General features: G+C 41.1%; 3 protein-coding genes across 4 annotated transcripts; 1 reads left to right on the top strand and 2 right to left on the bottom strand.

The window, feature by feature from the left end:
- Window positions 1-2,138: 2,138 nt before the first annotated feature.
- araf (A-Raf proto-oncogene, serine/threonine kinase) lies at window positions 2,139-10,964 on the bottom strand. 2 transcript variants are annotated; one of them, XM_048243318.1, is made up of 16 exons: window positions 10,875-10,964; window positions 9,107-9,310; window positions 8,684-8,787; window positions 8,240-8,342; window positions 7,988-8,142; window positions 7,736-7,858; window positions 7,501-7,645; window positions 7,253-7,277; window positions 6,711-6,838; window positions 6,379-6,581; window positions 5,719-5,895; window positions 4,721-4,767; window positions 4,303-4,421; window positions 3,988-4,119; window positions 2,820-2,954; window positions 2,139-2,423 (listed from the first exon to the last, which is right to left on the bottom strand). In XM_048243318.1, exons 2-16 carry the CDS (start codon window positions 9,212-9,214, stop codon window positions 2,283-2,285), a joined length of 1,845 nt encoding a protein of 614 aa, XP_048099275.1. In that variant the 5' UTR covers window positions 9,215-9,310; window positions 10,875-10,964; the 3' UTR covers window positions 2,139-2,282. The 2 variants fall into 2 exon arrangements, with proteins under 2 accessions (XP_048099275.1, XP_048099274.1); XM_048243317.1 differs by lacking the exon at window positions 10,875-10,964 and adding an exon at window positions 10,494-10,809.
- Window positions 10,965-11,420: 456 nt separating this feature from the next.
- Window positions 11,421-16,034, bottom strand: imp4 (IMP U3 small nucleolar ribonucleoprotein 4). The gene is made up of 9 exons (XM_048243457.1): window positions 15,800-16,034; window positions 14,460-14,568; window positions 14,154-14,237; window positions 13,961-14,070; window positions 13,746-13,878; window positions 13,495-13,649; window positions 12,314-12,408; window positions 12,137-12,210; window positions 11,421-12,021 (listed from the first exon to the last, which is right to left on the bottom strand). Exons 1-9 carry the CDS (start codon window positions 15,800-15,802, stop codon window positions 11,909-11,911), a joined length of 876 nt encoding a protein of 291 aa, XP_048099414.1. The 5' UTR covers window positions 15,803-16,034; the 3' UTR covers window positions 11,421-11,908.
- A 6,386-nt stretch (window positions 16,035-22,420) lies between these two features.
- Window positions 22,421-23,859, top strand: si:ch211-102c2.4 (uncharacterized protein LOC568178 homolog). Its single transcript, XM_048243567.1, is given in 4 exon segments — window positions 22,421-22,476; window positions 22,813-23,015; window positions 23,017-23,110; window positions 23,666-23,859. Coding segments are annotated over 4 exon segments (375 nt in total). The 5' UTR covers window position 22,421; the 3' UTR covers window positions 23,689-23,859.
- Window positions 23,860-23,987: the final 128 nt, after the last annotated feature.

Here is a 23,987-nt window from a genome sequence, read left to right as displayed (position 1 = left end):
GCCATGGAACCTACACCGCTAGCAGCATCTCTGCACGGCCCAGCAGCCACTGCAGCTGTTTCTGCTGGCGGAGAAGGGTGGGAGGGAGCATCAGAGGGTGAGGTGGTGTCCTGCTGCTGCTACTCTTCTCTCATTCTAGGTCACCGAGTCTCATTGCGGGTCTCCCCGACCTCATCTCCACAGCTCTCTGCGAGGACCTCAGAACTAAGCTTCGACAAGACGCGCACTTGGAAGAGATAGAAATGCATGGACGTCAGTGTGGTTTATGGAATGCCTTTTGTCTCTTTTTTTTTTTTTTTAAAAGAGATGGCTTGTTCACTGTGTGAGGTCCAACTTCAAACAGTTGTCTTTTCTCCCTCCTCTGTTGTTTCTCTGCACCGATGTTCACTCGAGAACATGTTATTGCTCTGGTCAGATGCAAGTTCTTATCTTGTCTGCATCATGTGCAGTCTCAAATAGTAAATGCTAGGCATAAAATGGAAACAGAAAACCCACCACAACTGACAAGAAGCACACTAAGATCTGACATGGTCCAATACTCCATTCAGGTTATTACTGGTTTCCAGGGAGATTAAACAAGATCAAAAAGGCATTTTTTTTTGCCTTTATGACAAAGGTACAAGGTACAAGGTACAAGGTACAAGGAAGTTTATTGTCACATGCATATAGTTACTGGAAGTAAGAAATGCAGTGAAATTATGTCTGGTGTCAGCCTATTTGTGCAAAGTTGGGGGGGCAAAAAGTGCAGTAGAAGAGGGGTTTAGTAGATTAAGTGGCAAGGGCTGCATAAAAAAGGTGGGGGAGGATTGGGATTGGGTGGGGGGCACCAACAAGGAGCACCCAAGAGCAAAGAGAACTAAGGATAGATTATCCTTATTGTATCTGACCGAAAGCAATACTTTTATTGCACAAAGAGGAAGGACAAAAGCTTGAAATTGCAAACGCCAGAGAAGTGAGACAACAAAGAAAATAAAATGTTTACTTTGCATAATGCATCAAAATATTCTTATTCATTCCACGGACCAAATATAGTTGTGCTATGTGCCGCAAAGCTGCCTTGATTCTGGGCAAATCAGATGTATTCTGTGCAATGGGTACTTTCAATTCATTGAGGCACTCACAAAAACCCACAATGTTGAACTGTTCATCAGTTCAGCTCTGAAATCAAGAGAGCATGGAGACTTTTTCAACTTCACAGGCCCAAAGCCCACAATTTATGTGTTTCTGGTTGTCTAGCGACAAAGGAGTATTAGCCATCACCATTAGCTTGGTTGCTCGAACACGCCAAGACCCAGGGGTGCAATTAACAATGTCTCTAACCAGACCAGCTCTCTCTCACAATTACTTTTGAAGTGTAGCCACAGCGCTGTTCCAAAATTAGCAGCTCATAATGATAGGGATAAAATTGGTCTTGAAATGGAATGAAAACAGAAACAAAAGTTAAGAACAACACTGTTGTTCTATCTGGTCGAAAAAAAGTGGGGAGGGATTCGTACACATGTGCACTTGAGCAAAGAAGAGAACACGGCAGCTCAGAATGACATGATTATGTAAAAACTGATTGATGTTAAAAACCTAGCTGATGTTAAAGGACTAATTAAAACTCTTGACTGATATATTTACATTCTGCTGTATAAAAGTAACAAAATAAGGACAAAAACAAACAAACAAACTCGAATCAGCAAGCCAGCCAGGAACTGAAATTAAATCACTGAACACCACTTACGAAAACACTCGAGTTGTCCCTGAAGTTTTTAGTGGGGTTTCTGGACACATGTTTCCGTCTTCTCTCAAGAAGTATTTTCCAAAACAACAGATAAAAAGGGGGGGGGGACTTTAAACAACTTGGCCAGCATGACGCCAGCACAACACCATCAAATTCCAGGGAGCGCCACAAGATCGCTTGCCTCTAGCCAACCTAACCCAGCTCTCTGATCTGGAGCATTACGCCATAGAAGCCTGCTGTAGTACTGCAGCACCTAGGAATCCCCCGCTAAAACATATGGAGTTTGGCCAGATGTGTCTTTGAGAACTGCAAAGGGCTCTGTGTGCATGTGTATTCCCAAACGTATGTGCATGTGTGTATATGTGTGTTTGTGTTTCTTGAGGCCAACACCCTGGTGCAGCTCAAAGGGGGTATGTGCAGCAGCAGTCAGGCTCCAAAAGGAACTAGAGGGGCTGGGAAGTTGCTTGTTCTCTTTCTCCCTGTTTCTCTTTCTCTCTCTCTCCGTCTCTCTCTCTCTCTCACTGGCACCCTCTGGCCATGGTGTGGCATAGTGCCCTCACAAGGGCATGAGCCTGGTGGTGTGGAACAGCAGCGGGTTCAGGTCCTCGGCGTGCACAGCCCGGTGCAGGGAAGGCTCCGAGGCACTCCTCTCGATTTTTGGCAACAGCTCCTGGACCTGCTCAATGGCCACCAGGATCTACAGGCCACACACACAGACACACACAGACACACAGACACACACAGACACACAGACACACACACACACACACACTCGAGTCAAGAGATGTACCGTTTTGATTGAGTTTGAGATGCTTCAAAGTAATTTGGGTCAACCATCCTGGATCCTACAAGTTAAACCGCTTTCACAATGTTTGAAACTGAAGAGTGGTGACAGAGAACAACTGTAAACCGTTTTGGGCTAAACCATGCAGATAAGCATCTAATCTCTTTAAGTAGCACTTTACATAAGGAGTATGTTTACCCATAATACAGCACCCACCCACTACCATCACTACATAATAGCTTTATCTCCCGTTGAAATCTTCACTGAACTCGGTCTGTGCTAGTCGTGTGATGTGGGCAGGTGACTCACCTGTGGGAATAGGGGCCGCTCGTCACGCTTGAATTTGAGACAGTCGATGATGAGCCTCTTCATAGACTTGGGGCAGTTCGCTGAGAGTTTACTGAGATCTGGCGACAGGTATCCTCGGCCCACCATGAAGATGATCTGGGTGGAGGAGGAAGGAAAAAAAAAACAGACTTCATTAAAAAGGGCGAGTAGGCACTAGTGTTTCCCACATTTAAATCAGACAGGCCATCTGTCCTCAGGCGCACAAGAGAGGCAGGTCCCACAATCACACTTTTGACAGATGAAACAACAAGCAGTTGTTATCAGCAGTGGTATTTTAGAGGGTTTAAAAAAAATTGAGACCATCTTCAGTCCCTTTGGGAACTATGCCCCAAGAGCTCAAATCGTTGAAAGAGGGGATCATTATAAATTTGGGAGTTTTGGAGCAGATATGGGACTGGAAAGAGCTCAAGAATACTCAGTGTGGTGCCAGCAAAAGAAAACATAAACACAAGTACTCCCAGGGCAAGCTTCCCAGACGGGGACTGAGTCCAGTCTGAGACAAAATAGCATTCTGAATGAGCATTCTCCCAAAATAACGAAAATGTTTAAGATTTTCACAGTGAAAAAGTGAAAAGTGGAAGCATTATCCTTTGAGAAATATATACCTAATCATTGCTTCAAAAATGTACCTTTTCCCCTATGTAACATACTCACGCAAATCAGATAAACAACATCTGTATCAGCATCAATCTTAAAAATCAATCTTAATGCACTCCAGTTAAGCAGTACAAGCAAAGTCCTTTTAGGCAAGTCCCTTTACTCGGCGGCCATATTGCACTTATCGGGCATCTATTTAGGCAGAAATGCGCGTGCGCAATGCTTCACGACACCAATCTTGCTCCAGCGGCGACATCACAACACATAATTGGCACGATGTCTTCACAACACACCATATTATTGGCTCAATGTATTCAGAACACAGCACATGATTGGCTCAATGTATTCACATGTCGACGGTTTTGCCGCGGAAAGGTTGTGATATATGTAGACAACTGCCATATTGGCGTTACAAACTAACCCCATGCATTTCTATGGAGGATTTTTTGAGTGCTTGGTCTCCTCATTAGAAAGTCTCTGGTACAAGTTCCAAGCCAGGGCTCTATCTGCAGTAACCTGAGCTGTGGCTCACCTGATCCCGATTGTTGATGTTGGAATAAGGCAGCGTGCTGGATATGAGCTCAAACAGGACCACTCCGTAGCCATAGACATCTGACTGGAAGGTGTAGGGGTTGGTGTCCTGCATCCGGATCACCTCAGGAGCCTTTGGACACAAACACATCCCCGAGGAAAATAAATGGGCAACAACTTCAACTCTGAAGCTAAAAGGAACATAGTTTGGTATAAATCACAAGACTGAAGTTATTATGACTATCCAAGTGCTGATTTGACACAGCTCTTCCTAATTAGGGCCATGCCTTGGCCACTGTTGTTCTGCAGGACTCACCATCCACAGGATGGAGCCGCTGGGCTGCTCCACCTGCTGCGACCCGCTCCAGCGGGACTTCACTGTGGCCAGGCCGAAGTCGCCGATCTTCACCGTCCAGCCCTCGTGCAGGAAGATGTCTGGTACAGGTCAGGAACAGGACAGCACAGCAGAGGGGGAAGGGGAAACTATAGACCCAAGTAGTAGAACATGACTAAACAAAGTCCACTACCAACACTTCACACAGAAAGGCAGTGCTTTTCCTTACTCAAGAGTGGCTTCCCTAATTCTTCCCCAATTAAAGCAATTCGGCCAAGAGCATTGTCCTACTTGCTTCAAACTGAAGTCATAAGTCAGTCCAAATGCACTAAACAAAAATTAAAGTATTTCCTCACACAAAAGTAACATCACACAAGAATCTAAACCAAAGAAAGGATACTGTTTGATTTCAGGTCCCGATGAATTATATTCTTGGCATGTAAATAACTAGATGGAAAAAAGGAAGAGTCACGTTAGAACATTAAAATCCAAGCAGCTATATGGCTCAAACAACGATATGTCTGTCTAGACTTAAATAAATGCTATTCCACTCTACATGTAAGGGATAATGTATAGAACGCCAGTCATTATCGAAAAATAATTCCCGACAGGGCGAACAGGAGGGGTCTTGTTTTGTCCTGAAGGCGTTCTATACATTATCCTGCTATTACACGGCTACTTGCCAAAACAAAAAAATAAACTCCACAAAAAAATATATTTATTTGTTACTGTTTCATCGTGGCTTTTGCAGAAACAAATAGTTCGCAACACACGCTGAACTTGAATCAAACATTCTTTAGAACACAGCTGATCAACCGTCTGCTTTCACTTTTGAATGAAGTTCCAATGCAAGAAGTGACCTGACTACTAGCAGAGTGATATGAAAGATATGAAAACCCATTTTCCTTGACAGTGGTCTGTTATACTTAGCAACGGTCTGTTATCGAGGAATAGCAGACCACCGAACGTTGGGAAGGCCCATTCAAGTGAATGGAGCATTCTGCAGCATTATGAAGAGCCATGTAATATGATTTCATAAACTGGACCTACAAACTTTGAGGACTGTACTTCTTTTTATATATAATCTTACATATATATTTCAGCTTGTTTCCTTTAATCAGATAGGACAGTAAAGAGTGATAGGAAACAAATGAGCGAGAGAGATGTGGTGGGATCGGGAAATGATCACCGATTAGATTCTAACCCAGGACCACACGGGCACTTAGACCTGAATGTGGTATGCACGCTGGAGCCACTTGCGCCACAGCCAAAAAAAAAAATGCCCTTTTTGTAACCATCACTGTCTAACAAACTTGACTCTCATGACTCGTCCTCTAGTCTATCCCACTCTCTCTGCATGAGTCAGTATGATGGAGTAAACAGGCCCAGCTCTCTTACTCCATGCCCTGTGCCGTCTGGCGCGCCACGTCGATGCGGCGCATGGTGTCGAACTTGGTCTCGATGACGTGCAGGTGGCGGTAGAGGCTGCTGCCCTCGCACCACTGCGTAATGATGGCGAAGTGGGGCCTCGTCATGAAGCCCATGAACAGCAGGATGTTGACATGGCGCGTCTTTCTGTAAAGGTCAGCCAAGAAGGAGAGACAGTGGGAGAGAGAGATAGATAGATAGATAGATAGATAGAGAGAGAGAGTGAGAGAGAGAGGGAAACAAACAGAAAGATGCTATTACTCACTCAACAAGGGCCATATTTCTAAAGGTCAAGCTTCCTTCAGTAATGCAAAGTGCTCAGATGAGCTAATGCTACTATCAAAACAACTGTTTTTCATCCTCTACTGTGGTCTCTACTGCCCCAATGATGCTCATCATAACAAATGCCATTCAATCCTGTTACCACTGCAGGCATATATTGCATAATTTAGGTGTCGTCAGTTCCCGTGGCTTGACTACTTCCTACTCTTCGTCTGATACTATATGTTAGCCTCGTCATATATGGAAGTGTCCACTCTTAAGGCTGTTTCTCTCATCCACTCATATTGACCAGGCCGTGAGGGTGGCAGATGGTTGGTTCTATAGATTGAAGTAAAGTATGGTTCTCACCGTAAGACCTGCATCTCGTTCTTGAAGGCCTGTAGCTGCTCGGGGGTGGGTTCTGTCACCTTGAGGATCTTGATGGCCACGTCGCCGTGCCACTTGCCCTTGAAGACCGTCCCGAAGGAGCCCGCTCCGATCCTCTTCTGGATGTTCACCTCCCGCGACTGCACCTCCCAGTAGTAGCTGGAGTCCCTGTAGCCTCCGCGGTGCTGCAGCCATTCAAGTGAAATTAGATTAGCATCAGACTAGCGCAGCGGAACTTCTGGGAAATGAATTAGCCGTGTTGCACTAGTGGAGTGAAATACTGATCATGATCATGAAAGACACAAGCTACTGACCACTTTCTTTTTGTCGTCAGATGAGGAGGGTTTGCGCTCCTTGTGCTCTGAGGGGGATTTGGGGGGTCGTCGGCCAGGAGAGCCCATGGAAGGGGGGCTGGTGGAGGGCTTTGGGGACGCCTCTGGTCCTGACACACACATGGGAACATGTCTCACACGAATACAGACCACACAAATTCTAACCACATACTTACGTGCTCAAAATGAAAACCAGTTGGGAACTGTGAGAACATCCCTATTTCAAGTTTCTGTCCTTCAAGGTAGTTCAAGGGGTTAGCATTATGATTAAGCAAAACTACTGAGTTGCTAATATATGAAATCAAAGCAGATTTAGTACATTTAGGCTTAGTGTTCTAGTTAGCTTTGAACCTCTAAGGATTGTATTGTGGGACAAAGCAAATGACAAAGACTTACACGTGTGGTTAAACAGTTATGAGAAAACATATTTGACAACTCTGGTGTCAAATGTGTTTGACAAATATGAAGACTGATGACTAACTAAAATGAGTGTGATGGATGTCAACATCAAAGCAAACACTCACCCATTGTGCTGTTTTTTATTGCATCCTATGAGAACAACACAAAAATGAAAATAAAAAATGAAAATAATGGCAACGACTCAAAAACCCATGACAAGTGTAAACACAAAAAACAAAAGTCTGCCTTCACAGGAATGGAAAAACACTGAGACCATGAACATAGAGGTCATGTCACATGAATGGGGGGGAAGGAGGAGACAGTGAACAGTGACTTGTAATGTGGGACAGTCGTGATTGCAGTGACCCCTCACCTCTATGATGCTGGTGCCAGCGGGCCCCACCGTGCTGACCATGTGGACATTGGGTGTGGAGGTGGAGCGGTGCCGCTGCAGGGACTGGCCGTCGGCCCCGGGTAGGGGGAAGCGGAAGGCGGAGGTGGGGGACAGGAGGTTCAGCCTGTGTGTTAGAAAGGATCGGTGTGTCACAGTGGAGAAAACGGACTGTGCTGGTATAGAGGGATGAATATTCACACATAAAGGGACTTACCCGCCAGGGTCAGGTGTTAAGGCTGAATCATTTCCTGGTATGGAGCCGTCTGGCATTATCAGTATAGGTATTTGGGGGCAGTCGTCTGGGTAATTGCTGTCCGGGTAATTGTTGGGGATTGATCTGTTAACATGAACCACATGTGAACCATGAATTCTCTACGATAATACTATCTGCAAGTCAAGTTTGATAGCACAGCCAGAGTGTGTGGAGTGAGTTCCAACTGGTGTCCATACTGCTGATGAGTCTTACCGTTTTGTCATCGTATCCATGTCCACACAGACTGTCGGGACTTTGCTGCTGCAGTGTTGGTGAAACTTGTAGCCACATGTCTGACATCTGAACCCATTGAACAGAAACTTGTGACAAAAGTCACAATATGCTAACTTGAAGAATGTTTTCCGGACCTGCAAAGAACACACAGCAAGTCAGAGGCTCTAGTAAGTAAGTCAGAGGCGGTTATGTAAAAGAGTTATGGGTAAAGAGGTGGTGTGATTAACTTACATAGTTGTGCATGGTGAGAGGGACATCGTCAAGCACTTCCACCAGCAGTTCTTCCCCTACCAGTGGGGTGATGTCTGTGTTCCATTCAGTCAGCCTCTTACGACTGGAGCATGACAGAAAATCAATCAGAATACTAAAGTCAAACTAACTAACTAACTAACTAACTATCTCTGTCTCTCATAATGACAGGATCACACACCCTATGAGCAGTGTCATATATCCTAACTTCAGTAGAACAGTGATTTCAAGTCTACATGTACACCTGTCTACATGTAGACAAAACAACAAATAAAACACTTACTCTAGCTATTCGAAGACCTACTAAAAAAACCTATGCACCTGCTTTCAGTTGCTAAACAATGCAAACCACACATCTTTCTACATTGTGGCCTGCGCTGTCTGACACTGTCTGACACAGTCTGAGTGTATGATGGGTGCACTTACCCCTCCAGGAGTCGAAACACAGCACAGCAGTCCTGGCTCAGGCCACGCGTTTTTAGGGCCTTATCTAAGCTGTCATAAACGGTCTGCCCCGGCCGGACGTTCACCTGGTCACACATCACAGAGCAGCACTCATTACAATCAAAACAGTGGGGGGCAGCGAAGCTGCCAATACAATAGAATACTTGTCCAAACACGGCGCACATCAAAGGCAGACATATTCTTTCCCTGTTCCACAAAAATCACTGTGTCTGTCTGTACTGTGAGTTTAACTCAAAAAGTGGAACATTTTTGACATGCTTGCCAAGAGAGTTTTTTTCCCTCTTTTTTTTTTTTTTAAATCACAAACATGTGTACCAAAACCGGCAGCATGTACAAACGCAAACCGACCAGAATAAACTGGGTCCAGATGCAAGAATTCCTCACCACTGTCCGCTGCTTGTTGGGGAGGTAGACGCGGATGGTGCCCCCTCCGCGGGGCACATCTTCGGGGCTGGTCTCCCCCGAGGAAGAGCAGGAGGATGAGGAGGACATGTTGTAATGACAGACGCAGACGGAAGGAGGCAGCAGTGAAAGACTTCAGCCGCAAGAGAGCTTCATGTGCAGGAGGAAATAGCCCTCACCTACAACCTGGTACACATGCAGTCTCGTGTTAAGATTCTCTCACATCTCACACACTCACAGCACTAACAGTATGGCCCATATTTCAGCATGAGCATGAGGCTAACATATCTCTCTCTCTCACACACACACACACACACACACACACACACAGGTTGGGTCCATCTACTGTCCTTCTGATGCGGACATTTCATTTAATTTCTATGGGATTATTGTCTGCTATCCACTAACAGTTTTTGCAGAGACCTATTTCTTTGAGAACATAATGTGATGTGAGGTAGTGACCTAGGCTATTTGTTAAATAACTGGGCCATTCTGTGCAAGAGTGAATGCTTTAATATGGTAACAGCAGAATACTATCCAATACTCCCAGCGATTGCCACTTAAAAGGCTGAATTATAATGGGTGGTACATAAAGTATCTTAAAACTATCACAAAAGACACAATAAAAATTCCAAGCATTCAGGTCAGGCCTTGCCTCGTTGGTATTCACATGTATTTTGTTTAGATTTTGCTTCAATTTATGTCAAATTTAAAGTACAAGGCAGTAATGCATACTGGTGTAGAATGACAAAAAGAGGATTTTTGAATAACCATGACATAACAGACATCAGCATGTTGTCCACTGTCATTTCATTCTCTCCAGTGATCATGAACATCAAAAACGTACTCTTGTGTAACAGGCCAGTAACCAATGTCCTTACAAGTCTATTAGTGGTGTTGCGTTAGAAAGGCTTTGTTGTTACATTGTCTTCAACTTCAAAAGTCTCAAGACGTTTCTGTAATTTTCCGTGACAGTACAAGTTCGGCCAGCGCAGGAGTGACATGTGGGCACCCATTTAAGTAATGGTGATATGACTGACAGCTAGCGTTATTGTTATTCATGTCAGTTAGCCTGCAAGCCAACGTTACTGGTTAAGATATATGACTTACAGTGTAGTGAGCAAGCTAGCTAAGTTATAATCATTATGAAACTCTGGCCAGTAACCCACAGCATTGACACAGTAGGATGACAATGCTATACAAGCTCTGGTTGCATCTTAAACGCCAATGCCCATAATGAACACGAAGGATAGGGTTGTATCGGCGAGTTGGCAAGGTAGTAAGGTAGTTAACCTAGCACGCTAGCTAGCAAGATGTGCAGCTAAAGGGATTTGAGGGCTCATTAATATTTACAGTAGATGTCAAATACCTCTGTAGTCCGTTGCTTAATCGACTGTGCAGTATATTATTTCGATAAAATCCAAGACCCGCTGAAGGTTTCTCTAGTTATTTATAGTTTCTTAATTCCCGTCAGGTGTTTTTGTGCGTTCGAAGGAGGGAATGCTATTTTCATGAGGCGGAAAGGGATTAGATGGTCAGCTAGCCAAGTGTTAGGAAGCTAACCCTAGTAGCAGTGCTAATGTTAGCTAGCTATTTACTCAACAGTTCTCACATTGATAACCAACACAAACTTCCGTAAAATGGCCATAAACATAAACGCCTTTCCCCCGCAGGGGCTGTAACACAAAACGAATCTTGTTCTTAAGACCAAACGACACTTTACAGTATGATTTGAGAGATAAATACTTACCTGAAGCAGCCATCTTGAATTCTAACAAGTCGGATCAGTAAAGAATTTCAGGGAAAGCGGAACACCTCCTGAACGCAACCTCATTGGTCCATTCCTTTGCACAAACCTAGTCCATCACAAGCAAGTTATGAAGGGCGGGTACTACAATTAGAAATTCACACAATACACAGAACGGATGCTCCATTTTATCCTCACTGTAAAAGTATATTACTTTTAGAAACGGGATGGTGAACACTGACAGCCCATGCAAATCCTCTGTAATCATTTCATTTTAGCCAGATACACAAGGTGATGGACACAACACTTCACACAAATATTCAAGTATTACATTTTGGCAGAAGTTGTTAACTTTGGAGTGACTGGTGCAGATCACTTCTTGGCAAGCCTCTTGGATGGATTCCTAAATGCCAAGGTGTGGTTGGTTTTACACGGTCAGACCATAAGGCTTGTGGAAGTCCTAGTTACTTAACAATGACAAACCCCACTGATTCACACAAATCCATACTGATTTCACAGGACATGAACATGACTTCTGACAGCGCTAACTGAATGAATAATGTTTTATTGTTTAGTAGGGTAGCTCATTCCAGTACAAATAAACACATGATTATTTGTACAAAAATGATTTTTCCAGAAAGGGTAATGTGTCCAGTTGACGTACACAACAAAGTAGCTTTCAGATATGCAGGACCAATCCGACTCGAATGCTAAAAGGGAGAGTTCACATGCAATTTACATTTTTTTTGTGGCAAACCAAAATAACTGTACTGTAGATAGTGTATCGCAACATAGGGACATCCATTAAACTCTGTAAAATCAACAAGTCCAAGTCTGTGATCGCTGTATTGGGAAATTCTTTGTAGTTAGGAGTAGTTGCCTTTCCATGGTTTAAGAGGAAACTGTCTTCAAGGTTTTCGACACCTCTTGGAACTGAGCGAGTCTTTGAACAGAGCACTCTGCCGAATTTCCCTTTTGAATCTTGGGTACATCTCATTAAAACAGATCACAAGTCCATTATTTATGTACAGTCTCGATCACTCCATGCTTAAAAACTTCCTCTTCTTGGCAGTGCGTACGTATGCATGGTGACGCCATTCGACATCTGCTGTAGCCTCATTCTCCAGGGTGCCAAGCTTGATCATGTACACTGATGGGAGAACATGTATTATTACAACACAGCGTATACAGTGTTTGCATAGTGTAACAATTACGCCAGTAAAATCTATACAGAAAAGAGAATGAGATCTATGTCTAGAACTTACACTTCATTTCAAATCTGGGTCCCACTTCGGACAACACAACATTCTTGTGGTCTGTTTTCTTATATGTATGGTGTCTGAAAATAAGAATATAAAGCTCAATAAACATGACATTTTTAATACACCTTATCAAATTCCAATATACTACATTACATTGTCGTTTTGCCATTACTGTCTCACCTGAATGAGATATAGTCATCACCATTGGCAAAGGTAATCACACGTCTGCTGTCATCTTTTGGTACTGGGAACAGGTACTTAAGGATATTTGATACCTGATGAAACGTCAAAAAAAAGACAATAATCATGCCCATTTTACCTTCTCTGGCTTCATTTGTAGCTTTAAGGAATTTTGTATGGTTTATGTGACAACATGAATGTTATACTTAAAAGACCCACAGATCCTTAGATTTAAAGGTAAAGGTAGTTTGAGAAATATTCTATCTGGATACTGTTTCACTGCAAGCTCACTTCACCAGGGGCATTCAGAAACTGCAGACCTCTGCCAAAGCCAAAAGCCATCTTACAAAAATATTTCGTGGCCACGCCCCATGATTTGGATCCACTCCATAATGTTATAGCCGCTTGCTCCTTGTTAGGCTAAAGCGGGGCGAATGAAAGCGTATGGAGTCTAAATGCATTCCTATTATCACGTCTGGTGCTTAATCGTGCCTCCACAGGGCTTCCTCAGGCCTACAGTCACCGAGTTTCTGGCCTCACCTTTACACTCTGGCCAACTTGTGCTTACTGGTGCTTGAGGCAGTTGGAAGGTGGGATTAAGCAACAAATCAGGCAAAGGCGATTCAGCGCCAAAACAAGTCAGATATTAGAGAAGTTTTATATTACATCCAGGCCCTCAGCCTGTCTGTGAAATGTACTGCTAAATTAACTTCTTAAACACCACATTGTACAAAGGAATAGTGTCTACCTTCTGAAAGATGCTTTATTTTCATGTTAGCTTAATATTCCACTGGGCAAAAAGACTTCGGATACTATGCTTGAACTTCCCTCGCTTGATCAGGGTATGACGTTTACATTGAGGTGGCATTGTGGGCGAGATTTAGAAGGGACTATCAGCCTGATAATGGGAAGCAAAGGTTTTTTGATTTGGGCAGCGTCAAGCCTGGCCATTATCACCTGTAAGCTTGTAGTATATCGCCTTATCTCTTCCTGGCTCGATAGTGGGTTTGCGGCTAATGGGTTCTTTGTTGGCCCATGCTATATTAAAATTGTGCCATAGTTTTTGTCTAATAGTACTGACTAATAGACAAACTAAGCAGATCGAAAACAATCTCCTTGGCTGAAGTTAACAAAACAGGCATGTTCTTTTGACCATGGACAGAGCACATCCAACATCTCACCCTTCTGCCAAGTCGTGAGGTAAAGTTGTGAAAGATGAGATGCGGGTAGGCCTCTGACATTGTGCCGATGTCTGGGACGTCATGTCTCATCACCACATTGTATAAAGTGAAGTATGCTGTTGGTCCGAATGGAAGGTGGCATACTACCAGTCCGTCTACAAAGTACATAATGGAGAGATCGTTATTCAGATTTGTTCAAATTAACGCCTTCTTCTGAGGGGGTAGGGCCTAAAAATGGCACTCCAACTCACCTGGCTGTCCTCTGGTCTCGTGAACTATGACGAGGTCAGTGACACTGTTGGCCTTGCAGGCATGGACTAGCGCCTTCACTTCATGGTTTCCTCTGTTCATGCGTTGTGCACCAGGAAACAGCAGCTTCACTTCCTTTAGTCAAAACCACATTACAGGACAATCAGCAGCTGACATAAGGCAATTCAGGGGGCATGTAGGCTAGATAGAGACTCACTTTAGCAAACATCTTCAGCCTGGAACTAGGATCTCTAGATGTTGTAATCATGACCTTAGGGTCCTCCACACCAGCCCACTTGTACTCATCATCCATATGAGTACTGACACCTGTGAACATCACAGAACCAACAGAATAAGGAGCAGACCTAAAGGAAACATAGCAAACAAATAGAGTTTACAATTTCCTTTACCTTCGCCGCCCTCATCATCGTACTCCAACAATTTCTGCAACTGCAAGGCATCTTTGCGCACTTCAGTTGGAATTAGTTTATTCTCTGTTGAGAAAAAGGACAAGAACAGGTCCCAAATTCAGTGATTACAAGATCTTGCATGAATCCTTCACTGTACTGAAAATATTGTTGATCACTTAACAATAGCAGCAATAACAACAAAATCTGTCTTCATAGTCATCATATGCAAACATTCATAAAGCAGAACTGACTACATGTCATGGATACACCAAGCTAAAATATAGAACATCTTATCGGTGTGTTTACCATCAAGAGAGGTTTTAAGCTTCTGTTTCTTCTCCTCAATGGTGCGCAGTCTGTCCTCTTGCGCCTTCCTGTACAGATATTCCCGTCTTAATCTTACCTCTCTCCGCAACTAGAATGGAGCAACAACATACACGAGGTTACTATTCCAATAATCCAGCAGCAGATAACATTACAATATAATTGTATTTTAAATAAATGTTTCAGTGTTTCATGCTTTTTTTTGTTGATCCTTTTTGTCCGTGAATGTCATGATTCTACATTACAATTTCTATAATTATTGATGTGGACATCCATCACAACAGAACACAACAGAAAAGTGAGGAGATATGAGAAGTACTCAGTAGACTAGACCTTAGCAAAGCATGTTTATTATCCTCTGTAGTACTCTGTATTTGCATTTGCAGTAACGATATGACACTCCAACATAGACACATTGAAGCCGTGCATGCTGATTGTGTCTCCCCCCCCAGACAGACACATAGTTGCTGTTGTAGTTATGCTAGCTCACAACTATGGTGTAACTTTCCAGTGCAACACATGGTATTGTCTCCCACATCAGAAAACATATCAGTGTTAACATACCGACATTACCTCGCATATAAAGGCATGTGTTTATTTTGCTCAAACATCACCTGAGAAAATTTTGATTAAGTGGGTAACGTTAGCTAACTATCGTAACACCCCCAATTATCACCACTTTTGTTCAGAAATTCTAAAACAACGATGTTTATTAACACTTCAGAATAACATTTGCTAAATTAACCTGACATTTTTCAGTAGCCATAGGTGTGTAGATTTGAACAAAATCTGGTTTGTTTGTTAACGGGAGCATTTACTGCCTGAAATATTCGATTTTGTTTAGCACACTCGGAGTTATAGTGCTGGCCTGATGGGTCGCCTATTTACACCGTTTCAACGGCACATGAACGGTTAGACCGAGAATTCTCGTCGTGAAATTAAAATTCCACTGGAGCTCCAAGCGGTTGTGTACACGCAGCCTTACAACACTGTCTTTGAGTCACGGTAAAATGTCATTTTTGGTACATAGCTAATTTAGATACACCTATGGTGTGGGTGGTTGCGTTTCTTTAGGAGTCTGCTGTCTTGGTTTGTATAGAAATTGATATTAAGTGACGCATACACGCAAGACGGTGGAAATACGGGACCGACGGTAATAGGGGGAGTTCCGATAGCATGCTAACCTACAAGGTACGGTTTCTAGTTAAATTAGCACATACATTAAAAGTGAACACATTTCACCGTTTTCTTGCCTTATTTCCAATGGTACGTTCTATGGCATGATTACTAAATAATGAGAAATTGTTTATGAAGAAACTTACCATTTTGGCGTTGACTCTGTCGCCTACCTACTCTTCTTCACATGTGCAGCATACGCGTCACCTGAATAACAGCGATTGTCATTGGATAACATTAACAGCCAATGAAATTACGCATACGAAACCAGCCACAGGTTACAAACATTCAAAATAAGAGTCTCTAAACAAATTAAAAGTCACACAATTCGCAAAGTTCCCCAGGGGTCTCGTGTCGTGCATTTGAAAAGTTTCTGAAGAGCCGGCGGACTGTAGGCATAATGGCCAGTATTTCTGATACACAGCAGGCTCGGTTATTTAAAATACCAGTAGGCCTTCTTCTTCTTCTTCTTCTTCTTTTTTATATGGCGGTTGGCAACCAGCTTTTTGGTGCATTACCGCCACCATCTGGACTGGAGTGTGGATCAAATGGTCATCCTACACTTTCCTAAATTCTTTTAAATAACCCCAGTTACCTTCAAAAAAAAACAAAAGGAAAACAAATTTCACCTGATTCTCTTTGCAGTATATCATTCAAATTTAATGTCATCTGGATTTCACCAAGTTGTGAGATAAATCTTTGTCTGGCTTGATGGTACTCAGGACAAGACATAATTACATGCTCTATGGTCTCTTGACTATTACAATATTCACACATTCCATCAACATGCTTTTTCATGGTAACTAATGTTCTGTTTAATCCTGTATGTCCTAGCCTCATTCTGGACACCACATCTTCTTCTTGCTTGTTTCTGCATGTATTCCTGCTCCTCCCCCACCTTTCCTTGAATACTATGCAGATGTCTTCCAGAACTGTTCGTTATCCCCATACAAATTGCCATTTTCATTTATTTTAGCTTTGATTATACTTTTTGACTTCAGCTTTGCTGTATTTAATATTCAACTCTATATCAGACTTCCCTGCTGCTTTCTTTGCACATTTATCTGCTAATTCATTACCTCCTACACCTATATGAGCTGGTACCCATATAAATGTAGTACTAATACCAGACTTAAGCAGATTGTTGGCTAATTGCATTACTTCATATACTATGTCCTGTCTAGACTCAGAGTGACAACATTTAAGGCTTATTAAAGCTGAGCTAGAGTCTGACTTAATCACAGCTTGCTTAGGTCTATTGCTCTCTACCCACAATAAGGCCATCCATATTCCTATAATTTCTGCTGTGTATACAGCTAAATCATCATTGATTCTCTTTCCAGATTCAATGTTTAATTGAGGGATAACATAAGCAACTCCCATTTTCTTATCAGTCTGCTTAGATGCATCAGTATATAAAATGACTGCTTCTTTATATTTGCTTTCGCAATGTAACTCTGGACCCTGTAATGATCCACTTCAACATCCTTCTTTTTCCTCTAATAAGCCCAAGTCTACTGGAACCTCTGACATCAGCCAAGGAGGAACAACAGGATATGCCACTGTAGGGCTTATTTCAAGAGCACTGATTCCCATATTTATTACCTTTTGTTTTATTGTCCAACCAAAACTTTTAATAAGGTAACTCTCTCTCTCTTGACACTGCCATAAGACTGATTGACTCATGTGTTTTTCACTATGACCCCTTAGATTTGTCCAATACACAAGAGACAGCTGGTCTCTTCTAAGATAGAGAGGCATCTCTCCATCTCTACCTGGACTGCTGCCACTGGCGTGGTCTTAATTGCCCCCACAGCATAGCTTCAAACCTTGGTTCTGAATTACATCTAGTTTCTTAAGTGATGTTTTAGCAGCAGACCCATACACTACACACCCATAGTCAAATACAGATCTCATCAGCCCTGTATAAATGGCTTTTAAAGCAGGTCTACTTGCTCCCCATTCAACTCCACATAGACACCTCATCACATTCAACACTTTCTTGCATTTCTCAATATTTTTTGTATATGCATTGTCCAAGTTAATCGCTTGTCAAACCACATTCCTAAATATTTGAAGAATTCCACTCTTTCTAAATCTGCCCCAGATAATTTGATTTTAACATCTTCATTTATTTTTCTTCCTAGAGAAGAATAAAGTCTTTGTTTTATCTATTGAGATCCTAAACCCCCATTGAAGGGCCCATTCTTGGACTCTGTTCACTGCCTGTTGCATCTTACCCACCACAAAATCTATATTTCTTCCTTTTTTCCACATTGCTCCATCATCTGCAAACAATGCCACCTAACTGAATTTTGTATGTCTTTAAAAATATCATCAATCATTATTGAAAATAATAGTGGACTAACAATACTTCCTTGTGGGACACCATTTTCCACACTGTATTGCTCACTTAATTCTCCATTTATTTTAATTTGAATTGTTCTATTAGACAAAAACCCTTTAATCCATTGGAACATCCGTCCCTTTATTCCCAATATTTTAACCTTTATCAGTATACCTTCTTTCCACAACATATCATATGCCTTCTCAATGTCAAAAACACAGCCACTACATTTTCTTTGTTCACTTGAGCCTTCCTTATTGTATCTTCAAGGCATACAATGGGATCCATGGTGCCTCTACCTTTCCTGAATCCACTTTGATAATGACTCATTAATCCTTTGGTTTCAACCCAATATGTAAGCCTGTCATTAATCATCCTTTCCATAGTTTTCCCATCTGGGATGTTAATGCAATAGGTCTATAGTTAATTGCTATTTTAGGATCTTTCCCAGGTTTCCTAATAGGAATAATTATAGACTCCTTCCATGTTCTAGGAATACAGCCATCTATCCATACTTTATTATATAGACTTAACAAAACTTCCTTCCCCTTATCACTTAAGTTCTCCAACATGGAATAGCAGATTTTATCCATCCCTGGAGATGACTTACCTAATTTACTTAATGCCTTATTGAGTTCAGATTTAAGTAAATAACACATCCAATACCCTTCTTAAGCTATCCTCAATGTCAAACACATTCGCGATATTTTTTCAATTGTAACTTCTCTACCTCTTTTTTCTTCTTGATTTAAATTCCCTGAGCTGTGCACCTTGGCTAATGTTTTAGCCATAACCTCTACTTTTCCTTATTATTGGTGATCGTTCTTTGCCCCTCAACCAACACTGGGTATCCATATTCCCTTCCATTCCCTTTCATTTTTTTTTAATCATATTCCAAACTCTCTCCACTGGAGTAGTTCGACCAATAGAGTCACAGAACTTTTTCCAATGATGTTTTTAGCTTGTCTTATTGTTTTCCTAACTATTGCCTGAGATCTTTTTATATTTAACTAAATTCTGAAAATTATGTGTTCTTTTTTTAACTCTTTAAACGCTCTATTTCTACCTTTAATTGCTTCCTTACATTCTGTAGACCACCATGGCACTATTTTAGTTAACGTCTTAGGCTTAGTTTTTGGGATTGATACTCCTGCTGCAACAATTATTCCACTGCCAATTTCATTACACAATTTCTCAATATCCTGATTTTTATCAATAGATAGTAACAATTCATCACTTACTTCTCTATACTTACCCCAATCTGCTTTTCCTAAAATCCATCTCTCTTCTCTTATGTCATGTTCATTTCTTAATTCCCACTCCTATCTGAATTCTAATAGGATAATGATCACTTCCTACTGTGCTTTCCCTAACTACCTCCCAGTCACATCTATCTGCAATGGTTTTGTGACAATAGTTAGATCTATTGCTGACTCTGTACCCCTTGCCACATCTATTCTAGTCCCAGATCCATCATTCAAACATACTAACTCTTTCTCTTCCATAAATTCTTGACTACATTTCCATTCCCATCATCCCTCTCCCCCCCATAATGTACTATGTGCATTAAAATCCCCACACCAGATAATTCTCCCTGTCAAATCCTTCCAAATATCCTCCAGTTGCCTTATCTCCACTTGTCTACATGGGTTATAAAGTTTATAATTGTCACATTATCTTCATTTGTCCATACTTCTGTAGCAATGTATTCCAAGTCATTCCCCTCTTTACCTCTCTATACTGAAGTCCCCTTTGTATAAAAAATTACAACTCCTCCTCCTTTACCTATTTCCCTATCCCTTCTTATAGAGTCATACCCCCTTTATTACAAAATCCAACCTAGGCACTAGCCAGGTTTCTTGTATACAAATAATATTAGGTTTCTCTTTTAACTTTCAACATATTTTTTTTTTTTTTTTCCGTTTGCAATTAAACTCCTAGCATTCCACTGAAGTATAATTAAAACCATTATACAGGCCCACTCCATGACTGTGATTGTTGTGTTTCATCATTAAGAATATCTCTTACTCTTTCCCAAGGCATTCCCTTTGCATCCAGGTATTTTTCAGCTGACTTTACAATTATTTTAATTCTTTCAGTTCTACTAGTGGTCTGTGCTGAGCAATTGATTATCTCAGCCATGAAGAGCACAAAATCACCTTTACTCACAATCAACGTATCTTCTTTTAGTTGATCACACTTTACACATTCCTTTACATCTTTAGTCCCATCCTTTATTGTTTCTACCGGTACACCTACACCTCTTGGGACTTTCTTAGTTGCCTCTGCATAGGAAACCCCTTGGACTACTTTAATTCGCTGTACCTCCTGCATTCTTTTGTTAGCCTCACAACCTCCATATGCTGCACTATGTTCTCTTCCACAGTTGCAACATTTTAGTTTTGCCCCTTCTTCACACTTTCCATATTCATGTTCACCACTACATTTGCTACATCTTTGTTTGCCCTTGCATATCGCCGCTACATGCCCATATCTTTGACATTTAAAACACCGCAGTGGTGGAGGAATGTAAACCTTGACATCATAGCTCATGTAACCAATCAAGACTTTTTCCTGGGAGTTTAGCTTCGTCAAAGTTAACAGTACTGATAGACTGTCACATATAACTCCATTCCTTCTTGTTTTTAAGTCGCTTTGCTTCCCTTACTTTAACATTTTGTATTCCTTCTTTCACTGAATCCACTGACTCACTTAGAGGAATCCCAGAGATCACACCCCTAACAAAGTTTTGTCATATGCCATTGAACACTTCACTCGCTGTCCATTTAGTTTATTTGTCTTTATTGCTTTCTGTTGTTGTTCATCACTTTTTACATATTACCAGTAAAGAACCATTCCTCAATTGTTTAGCGCTCCTTACCTCCCCAATGTCTTTATGCAGACTTTTGGTTAGTTGGATTGGACTCCACTCGTTAAAAGTAGTCCCCTCTTGTAACAATTTGATAAACACCTTGAACTCATTTTCACTCCTTTTCACCGTTTTTATTTCTTTATCAATGTCACTATAATCTGATTCGTCTCTATCTTTAGTTTTCCGTTTCCTATTGATTACTTTCCACTCATCCAAACTCCCGCGTCCAACATCCATCTCCCCATCCTCACTTCCTGATCCGTCATTTCCTGACCTCTGACCATTCACAGTCCAGTTGTTGCCAACCGCCTGTAGCTCACGCTCAACAGACAAACGTCTACGCTCCTTTCCTCCAGTTGCCGCCATTCCATATCGTCCTACCAGTAGGCCTACATAGCCTATCCTATTAAAAACATTTTTTTTGGCATTTTGTATAATGGGCCTTAAATTATGTTATTTGTTGACGTCTATGTGTATAGGCTACATGACGGCATGTGATGCAAAAGTTTGAAAGAGAGAGCTTTTGTTGCTTTCTCTGGATGATTGGCCTATAGTTGTTTTGCCTAGTTGACATGGTTAGATTTAGTTTGCATGATAATGTGTGTTGAAATATATATGTTACATTGTTAATCGGTGAAAAGCTGTCAATATTAGTATGTCTAGAGTGGAGGTTTGTGATGGATGTTGCCATGAATTTTATTTATTTATTTATTTTTCGAATGCAAAATACCTTCTTTATAGCCATGGTTGTTGAAGGCCTAGCTATTTAATATTTTATTTTACAACTTGAATGTTGCAGGCTATCTTAATATTCCTATTTTTGCCCATTAGCCCTGACTAAGGTGTACTGCAGAAGATACACTGATTTGGCAACTCAAATTGGGTAGGCTTACTATCTGGCCATTTATTAATATTACGTGTCTTTTCCTTTATGGCCTAGCTTGCTGCAGGCAAATATGGGGGCCAGCATCAACCCCCCCATTCCGTCTCCATCAGTCAAGTCAAGTCAAGTCGGCTTTTATTGTCAATTTCTTTACATGCACTGGTCATACAAAGAATTGAAATTTCGTTTCTTACTTTCCCATGCAGACATAGACATGCTTTAAATACAGACATAGACATACTATAGACATAGCCATAGACAATAAACATTAAATTAAAGTGCAAGACTGAAATATAGAACATGTATGTATCAAAATAGAAATATAGGACATATATATAAAAAAAAAATAGAGGTAGTTGTGTTGTATATTTATATAGTCTTAACAGTTACATGAAGTTTAAACTTGTGCTTGTGTGACCTGTATATTTACATTGTCAGTCTAAAATGGATAGATATTCTTCTAATAATTCCGCAATAAAACCCCAGTGTAAAAAGGGAAAGGCCTATAGATTTCTGGAGAAAGATAATAAATTGTAATTAGGGCTGACATGAGACCATCATTCTTTTTTTTTTCAAATTAGTGGTTTGCCATTTCCTCTCACTTCAACTTCCTACAACTTAAAGAAGCTGTGAGAGGATGTTTTTTGTCTTTTCGTCAGCGAAAGTATGTATGAAATGCACTCATATAACTTTGTACTCATATTTGTGCTTATTCTGACAGGTAAATTCTCTACATTTCACATTTTCTTCTTATATACATATTTCTTAAAGAATGCTTAGAGGTACTACATTGGGAGTAATACAAATTGTATGACTATAAAGCCAACTGTAATTGATTACATGTGGATACAGGTATCAATAGATGTTATTAATTGTAGAAGATTTTATATGAGCTACAGATAGAAAAGATCGAGTTATCAAAAGAACTAACACAAGATAAGGCATACGAGAATGTACTTGCACTATTGCTCTTTATAACATACTTGCACTATTGCTTGTTATTTCATCATCACAGTATAAAAATGTTTAACATTCATTCAATTTTCACATCCTTCAGAGTCTGACATATGTAACTCATGGGAGGACCAGACTTTAGTCTGTCGTTATGGTCAAGAGTATGCAAGCTTGGAGAGGGTCTGGTGCAAGAAAGAGTCTGAGAAGTGCTGTACAGGCCTTGCTTTCAGTAAGAAAATAAGGTCCATTGACAATGGAAGCGTGGAAATAACTGACGACATGGCGACTGCTTTCACAGTCACCGTGCAAAAAACTGAGTCAAGGAGATGGGGTGTACTGGTGTGGCCTGGTGTTTAAGAATCAAACCATCATCAAGCTGGCAGAGAAATACTTTCCAAATGGTGAGAGCCTGTTTGTTGTCTTGTCTATTATTTTTAGACTCCATGAGAAAAAAACTGACAGGAACTGCTTGTGCTTAACAAGTTTTGGTTTCCTAATGGTGCCAGGAATAGACAAGCTGCCGTTTAACATTTCATTACATTTGTTATCATCTGATATGCTTCAGTATCCTTTCAATATATAACAAAATAAACAAATACTGTGACCAAAATCTTGGTTGCCAAACATGGAATTTTACTATTGCCTCTCTGACAGACTCTTCATTTTATGCGTGGAGCTTCATACGCTGGATTCTCTTCCCCTTTCTGCCACTGTCAATCCTCAGTATATGTATGCTCAAACGCAGTATGTATTCGCCAAGTATACCATGCAATATATATGTAATATCTATACCTAAATCAGGAGAACAGTGAAAACACATTTTCATGTTTACCCTCATTTCCCCACTTAGGAACAGTCAAGACTGAAAAGGTATGTTGGTTGAATGTTCTTCAAAGAACAGAGAATCAATTTGTCCACATTTAATTTCGATTATCAGCACTTAACCTCTCTTTTAGGTGGCGGAAGGCACATACAGTGAAATCCCCTTGCGTGCCAGAGGCGCAGATCGTGAAGCTGACAACACAGTTATTGAGGAGTGATGGCAGAGGCAGAGTGGTGGTTCAATATCTCCGTCTTGTCATAATGTTGCATCTCTGTTTCAGAGACTTGTGCTACTATGTTAACTGTGCTGTTAGCTGTGTTTAGACACATCAGGAAATGTAAAACATTATAAAGAAAATGACAAAATGTACTTAATTTCTAAAGTTAATGGATAACTTTCATTAACTTGTGTTCAATATTTTCTTAATGGCCTTTTCAGACTCTGGTATAAAAATG

This window comes from Alosa alosa, chromosome 5 (assembly GCF_017589495.1).
Source record: "Alosa alosa isolate M-15738 ecotype Scorff River chromosome 5, AALO_Geno_1.1, whole genome shotgun sequence".
NCBI lineage: Eukaryota > Metazoa > Chordata > Actinopteri > Clupeiformes > Clupeidae > Alosa > Alosa alosa.
This window is presented reverse-complemented; position numbering and strand designations above follow the sequence as displayed.

Coding starts and splice junctions, on each gene's coding strand:
- araf (XM_048243318.1), bottom strand. CDS start 9,214: ATGTCCTCCTCATCCTCCTGCTCTTCCTCGGGGGAGACCAGCCCCGAA. Junction 8,788..9,106: donor CCAACAAGCAGCGGACAGTG/GTGAGGAATTCT, acceptor ATGTGTGACCAG/GTGAACGTCCGGCCGGGGCA. Junction 7,646..7,735: donor TTAACACCTGACCCTGGCGG/GTAAGTCCCTTT, acceptor TCTAACACACAG/GCTGAACCTCCTGTCCCCCA.
- imp4 (XM_048243457.1), bottom strand. Junction 14,238..14,459: donor GCTTAAAACCTCTCTTGATG/GTAAACACACCG, acceptor TTTTCTCAACAG/AGAATAAACTAATTCCAACT. Junction 13,879..13,960: donor GGCTGAAGATGTTTGCTAAA/GTGAGTCTCTAT, acceptor TTTTGACTAAAG/GAAGTGAAGCTGCTGTTTCC.